Source organism: Chionomys nivalis, chromosome 12 (genome assembly GCF_950005125.1).
Source record: "Chionomys nivalis chromosome 12, mChiNiv1.1, whole genome shotgun sequence".
NCBI classification, from domain to species: Eukaryota; Metazoa; Chordata; class Mammalia; order Rodentia; family Cricetidae; genus Chionomys; species Chionomys nivalis.
In genome coordinates this window covers 73,259,839-73,267,282 of record NC_080097.1, presented here as the reverse complement: position 1 = coordinate 73,267,282, position 7,444 = coordinate 73,259,839, and the positions used below count along the sequence as shown (strand labels likewise).

Sequence of the window (7,444 nt, the reverse complement as noted above, 5' to 3'; positions counted from 1 at the left end):
TAAAAGACTTCTGACAGGCTTAATTGCTGGTCCTTTCCCATTTCAACAATTAAACAGATTATGTATGTTGGCAATATCATAGAATAATCTGAACAGAAAGAGTTTGTCAAAAAATTTGATAAAAGAGATGTATTCATTTTTAACTCTTTATAAATTTAAGGGATGTGTCTTTTAGGAGAAGAAAGTCAATTTCAAATTATGGACTTCTGTCTGTCTGTAGAAAGAACAAACTCATAATTTAGTAAGAGTGAAATTGTGAGAAAAAAGAAGGTAATTCTTTTCAATGATTGTAGAGGATAATGCTCTTCCATTGGTTTTGCATGTAAATGGGACATTGTCCATTGCATATAGGACAATCTTTTCCATCAGTACCAGTAATAGAATCAATCAGGAAACTCATACTTAAAAACATGTCAACAGTTCTTTGGAAATTTCTAATTTTTCTGCAGCTGCATTAGGGAGTGCTGTTATATTACTTTAGATCCCTTACATGTGATGTATTTTTATTTGATTTTTGAATATGGATATCTTTATGACTATGTTTGCAGTGACTCATTGTGTATTTCTATACAAATTTATGTTTCTCAAAAATGCTTAATACATTGTCAATATGAAAGAAGTTCTTAAAAATTAGCCTTAATCATTAAGATTATGCAAATGAAGACGGACAAATAGGTGGTAGATCTGTTTATATTATTTGTTTGATTGGTATTTAGTGCCAGAAAAGATTGCTGTTTTCAGTACATTTGTTTACAGAATATTTGTTTCCTCACTAATGTTATATAATCTTCTCTCAAGTCACCATATCAGATAAGATAGAGGAGAAGTATGGTAAGAATAATATACCTATATATATTTATACATATTTTTATATGTGCAGGCCTCTACCTAAAAATCCAGATAATGAATATGATTAATAAGTCTGTTGTGACTGAATTTGTCTTGCTGGGACTCTCTAATTCCTGGGAACTACAGATATTTTTCTTTATAGTGTTTTCACTCTTTTATGTGGCAACGGTGGTGAGTAACATCATTATACTCGTCATTGTCATGTCTGACCCTCATCTACACTCTCCTATGTATTTCCTGCTTACCAACCTTTCTGTTATTGATATGTCTCTTGCTTCCTTTGCCACCCCCAAGATGATCATAGACTATCTAACTGATCATCAAACAATCTCATTTGGGGGATGCATATCTCAGATATTCTTTCTCCACCTGTTTACTGGTACTGAGATTATTTTACTAATGGCTATGTCTTTTGACAGGTATATTGCCATTTGTAAACCCCTGCGCTATGCTTCAATCATTAGTCCCCAGGTGTGTATTGTCTTTGTGGTGTTTTCATGGATTGTGGGAGTCATGCATTCAATGAGCCAGGTCATATTTGCCCTCACATTACCATTCTGTGGCCCCAATAAAATAGATAGCTTTTTCTGTGACCTTCCTGTGGTATTCCAGTTGGCTTGTGTGGATACTTATGTTCTTGGTCTCTTTATGATTTCAACAAGTGGAATTATTGCATTGTCTTGCTTTATTCTCTTATTTAATTCATATATTATTGTGTTGGTTACAATAAAGCATCATTCTTCCAGAGGATCATCTAAGGCTCTTTCCACCTGTACGGCCCATTTCATTGTTGTCTTCATGTTTTTTGGGCCATGCATCTTCATCTATATGTGGCCACAAAACAGCTTCGTGATAGAAAAAATCCTGTCTGTATTTTATACAATCTTCACTCCTATTCTGAATCCAGTAATATATACTTTGAGAAATCAAGAAGTAAATTCAGCCATAAGGAAACTGAGAAGTAAGTATCTAAATTTCAGTACAGAATCTCCTTCCCATTTTTTTTAGTTTAAAATCTTCATTATTATATGTAACAGACTTTATAAAACAGCAATTTATGGTGCTTGTAGGAAAAATACATTTGAAGCTTTAAAAGGAAGATGATCAAAGTAATTGTTTCCAGGAAAAAAAAAACTATAAAAAACATCAGGATTTACTGTTTAGTTAGGATGTTGAATTATCAAGTCAATAGAGATAAGGACCAAATAACAAATACAGCTTAAAGAGGAGTGAAATGATTAAAGGAATTAATTATAGTTGTGAATACACAGAAACTCAAGATACCTCCTAAAGCATGACAAATGAGCAAGATTTCTGTGACCCTTAGAAATTCTGCACTGCTGTGAAAAATTAAATCTATCCCCAAACCATCATTTTTCCATATCCCTAGCCACTTCTATTTCACATTTAAAACAATTTGTAATTCCTGGAATTGGAGAAATCCTGGTATATGCAATTATAAAAATATATCTATATTTTAGATGAGGTGTAAAGAAATGATGTGAGGTGATTCCCACCAACCATATTGGCTGAGGAACATCAGTATCTCACTCTTCATCCAAACACCTCAGTAATCCACATAAAAGCACTGCTTCAATGCCTCCCTCTGACAATGGGGGTTTATGGACTAGTGTAACACTCCTAAAAATCAGACAATGTTAAAAGGTGTGTTACAAAGCTGATGATTTGTGTTTTATCAGGTTCATGAAAGTTAACATTAGGATTAAATCAAGAAAGATAGCTCATGATAACAATCAAAGTTATGAAGAGTGATATTTAATTCTAAATTATAATTTATTTTTGTTTTTTGAGACAGGATTTCTCTATGTAGCTTTGACTGTCCTGGAACTCACTCTGTAGACCAGGCAGGCCTCAAACTCACAGAGATCCACCTGTCTCTGCCTCCCAAGTGCTAAGATGAAAGGTGTGAGCCACCACTACCCTGCTTAACTCTAAATTATTAGACTGCTTATTCTTTGGTTAGAGAGTTAGTTTCTGTTTAGTAATGCACTGTTAATTTCATAAGTGTGTTATTATATACAAGTTTGGTAAGTGTTTTAATCATTAGCTCTTTTTTTGCACACAAAGAATGACTATCACGCAGCTGACAGTAATTCAAAATACTAAAAATTGTAAAATGTTGTGTTTCTGTTTACTGTACTTTGCAAATGATCTGTTAAAAATGAAAGCTCACATTGAGTAAATGACTTACTATCATTTGGAATTTACTAAATACCATTTGTAAAAACGGTATCAAGTAGATTTTCCTAGGTATAGCCACCAAAGGTAAGATATACAGCAAACAAATATTTATGCATATTTAGTTGTTTTTATTTACTGAAATTACTGAGCAAATGAAGGGAACTACAAAAATCATATATGAATTAAGTATTATATGTAAGAGATGAATTAAGAATCAAATATTTCTAACTTTTCAGTTTAAGTAAAATTTGAAAGAGATATACTCCTTTTCAACTTTGTGAGTTTTTTTCATTAAATATACTAAACAAACAAGAAAGTAGGCATAGTGTAAAAATGTGTGATATTGTGTTTAAGATTTTAAGTCAGTTTTGAAAATAACAATAGACATTGATGCCATTGATATAAGGAGAGAGTACATTATATCAGTGACAGAACTGATTAATCCTGGTTTTGAGTTTTGTTAGTTTGGATTGTTTCTCTTAGTTATAGTTACATTCTAAGATTCAGTGATCTGATTTATTTAAAATACTTTAGCTAATGTTTATAGCAACATTCACAATAATTATTTCATTTAACATTTATTTGTTCAAGGAATCTTTTTCTTAAATTAAAGTGGTTTTTACAATGTTAAATATTTCTTGTATCTCAAAATATCATTGAAAGGACTATAATGTAAAATGTAATTATCATGAAAATAACTCAAATATCATTTCAGTTAAGTTGCTATTTGAAATATTGAGAAAAAAGAAGAATCTTCTAACTAGAAATAGTAAAATAGTACTCAGAGTAAATGTAAACAAGAAGGAAGTGATAACAAATAAAAAACAGCAACAATAATTTGAAAAAGAGCAAGGAGGGATAAATGAATGGGAGGATGTGGAGGGAGGAAAGAGAAGGTGGAATGACTCTATTATATGAGAATCTCAAAAATAAACGAAATTATAAAATACATGGAGTGTTTTGGAAAGGATATTGTCAATATTCAGTGAATACAAGTGCCCAATCCTTCAGGAAAGTAATTGGTCAGGACACGGCTTTGCAGTGACATCAGTAATGAGATTGAGAACTGTAGACTTTGTAACCGAGAATGAGGACTGTACAGTCTGTGCTAAAGAACACTGAGTACCACCTTCCTTGGGGTATCAACATGAGAAGTCAGCAGTTAAGATGTCTTCATGTGTTACCAAAACACTTAATCATCTTAAACGGGATCTGCAAAGGGTAATTTTTTTATCACTGTTTCCTAAATAAGTGGTGGATTGAGAGTCTTTAAGCATAGTAAGAATGGTCACATTTACCACTGAGTTTCTGAAGCATAAATGAGACCACAAAGCTTCACAGGTGAAGAGAAGTCAGTTAACGACAGAATACCAGGCCAAGGATAATTTTAAATAATCTACACTTTGATAATAACAGAGTAAGAACACTATTAAGGGGGAAATGAGATATAGAGGATATTTCTGAGTATTAAATTGTACAGGCCAAAATATAGTTGGGCAGGTAGACAAAATGGGTGGTAATGACAATCAAATTCTCCAAAAAATACTCTCAGAACTATTGACACAGAATGCCACAAATGCGTAAGAAAAAGAAAAAAAGAAAAAGAAAAAAATAGGTAGTGGGGTCTGGAGATGAGTTTGACTGATAAAGTAGTTTCTAAATATATCTTGAGGATAATTTCAAATATGATAGGTTCACTGTGAACCTAGTAAAACTTAAGTATTACAGGTCCAGCAAGCTCCTAGGACAACCCTTCAGTTTTATTCAACAGATTCTCTTCTATTGTATAAGATTTTGACTTTGCAGACCTTAGTCTACCCTAAATCTTTGACTCTGATCATTTTATGTATGTTTAATAACAGAAGCAAAATATCTGTTAGGAACATAAGTGAAACCATTTTATGTAACTTAAAAACTAATTCACAGCCGGGCAGTGGTGGCGCATGCCTTTAATCCCAGCACTCGGGAGGCAGAGACAGGTGAATCTCTGGGAGTTCGAGGCCAGCCTGGTCTACAAGAGCTAGTTCCAGGACGGGCACCAAAGCTACAGAGAAACCCTGTCTCGAAAAACCAAAAAAAAAAAAAAAAAAAAAAAAAAAAAAAAAAAAACTAATTCACATGACTTGGAATAATATATTGCCTGAATAGCATTAGTACTATAAACCTGGGCATTATACTTGGCATACCCTAGACTTCACTTCTATATCAGGAGATGAAAATGGTGCCACAAATAAATATGAATATGTTTTACAAATTAGGATTATAAATCTTATACAGCACACAGTCATGTTCAATGAGTGTTACTATCATTCTGGGTGGCCAATGTTTAGTATTGTCTTGATTTCATGATCACATTGTTTGTCAAAAGGTATCTTGTAGTGTATGTATGAGGGTATATATTTCATGCATGCACTGGCACATGACTATAATGCCAATGTTGTGGTAGTAGGGTTGCTGTGAGTTCAAGGCCAATGTGGGTTATGTAGTGAGCACAAAGTCACCCAGGGCCACATAGCAACACTGTGTCCTAACCACTTCCCCAAAGGTGGGAATTTTAGGATGAGAAGTAATATAAGAATATTTATATTAAAGTGCGGAGTGAGCAAGATGCAAATATGAATCATGCTTTTATTACTGGAGAATTTAGACAGGAAAGAAAGGGAAGAGGAGGCAAACTGGGAAGGAAAGACAGATGGATGGAGGGAGGGGGAGAGAATGTGGGGGCAAGAGATATAAACCACATGGCTGAGGGAGGAATGGAGAGAAAAGGAAAAGAGAGGTTCTGAAAATCACAATAACAGGGATATTTGTAGCCCACCATGACAGAAATCCTAAAGTGTGTATGTCATTCAGATGCCAAGAAAATCTCCTTTTCCTCTTAGCAATCTGCCAGTACAACTGTCATGTGTCACTGAAAACATTTCTTTATTAAGTTCTGTGTGTGTGTGTGTATCTGTGTGTGTGTGGTGTGTGTGTGTCTGTGTGTGTGTGTCTGTGTGTGTGTTTCTGTGTGTGTCTGTGTGTGTGTCTGTGTGTGTGTGTCTGTGTGTGTGTGTGTCTGTGTGTGTGTGTCTGTGTGTGTGTGTGTCTGTGTGTGTGTCTGTGTGTGTGAAGTCAGAGGACAACTCTCAGGAGTTAATCCTGACCCTGCAACATTGTGGGATTTGGGATGAAACTCAAGTCTCCAGTCTTTTATGCAAGTGCCTCTACCTTTTGGGTCATTTTTTTGGGCTCAGTAAAACAGTCTCTATAAGTCATTTTTAAAAGACTTTCCTAGAGTTAGCTACTAGGTAGCCATACAAAAAAATCCTCCCTGCTTGTTCTCTCCACTCTGAGAATCAATGTCAAAGGAGTATAAGCTGGGATTTGCCCTCAAATCTCTGCTAGGAACATAGATGAGATCATTTTATATAACTTAAAACCTATTTTATGCTGCTTGGAAGAAGGCAATGCCTATAAGATAAGAGATGCTACCCTGTAGCTCTTATGAGACAGGGCTACTCTGGACCAGGAGCTCAGAGAGGAGTCAAGCTCAAGACAGGCCTTCATATGCTAATGACAACCCTAAGGCGGCATTGATACATATGTAAACCATCACTAACCTGAGCCACTGCTCAATGAAAGGATTTAAAAACTGGAACTATCCCCTAGCAAGTGGACCTGAGTTTGGCTTCTGTGACTGTTGAAATTCTGACATTGTTGCTGGGATCAGCCATGCTTGCCTGTCAGCAATAGCCACTGGCCAATGCTCTCAAGGACCTTCTGGACCTCCGTCAGTGCCTTCCTCCCAGCCGGCCACATCTAAAGGATGTGGTGAGACTGCAAGCTTCTGAAGCATCCTCCCTGGAGAAAATCCCCAGTGGATGCCTGCAGTGGTAAATTCTGTCTATGTCTGTTTAACTTTTATATTAATGTGATATTATAATGAATATCTGTGTGAATAAACTGAGCATGTTAAAAAGACATATCTTGTATGGACATCCTAACTGACACAGTCAGTCAGCCACAATCTCTACAAAATTCATCTGGCTAAAGGAGAAATCTTTGGCCAAGAACCAGAAATCTAGTTTGAGCTACAATGAGAGTCATTACTTTTCATAAAGAAAGAAATAGTAGTACATGCTTAGAGGTGCCCGAGTCTAAAGAAGACCAGTAAACAGTTTGCTGATGATATTGTTCAGTAGCTAGAGATAGAAGATAACCTAAAATCATAACTACAGTCCAGTCCACAAACCCCGGTTTTTGTGTGACCAAAAAAAGAGTCAGCAAGGAAAGCCATATACCATAAGGGTCTGCTCTCAGTGGAAGATATCAACCCAAGCAGACTGAGAAGGCAAAGAGTAATGTTTTATAGGCAGGCTTTAAGCATTCTTCCCCCAGTACTTATACCACC

At 35.3% G+C, this 7,444-nt stretch overlaps 1 protein-coding gene across 1 annotated transcript; it reads left to right on the top strand.

Moving 5' to 3' along the window:
• The first annotated feature begins 903 nt into the window (after window positions 1-903).
• LOC130885284 (olfactory receptor 4K2-like) lies at window positions 904-1,857 on the top strand. Its single transcript, XM_057786748.1, has one exon. The coding sequence runs from the start codon at window positions 904-906 to the stop codon at window positions 1,855-1,857; it is 954 nt and encodes a 317-aa protein (XP_057642731.1).
• Window positions 1,858-7,444: the final 5,587 nt, after the last annotated feature.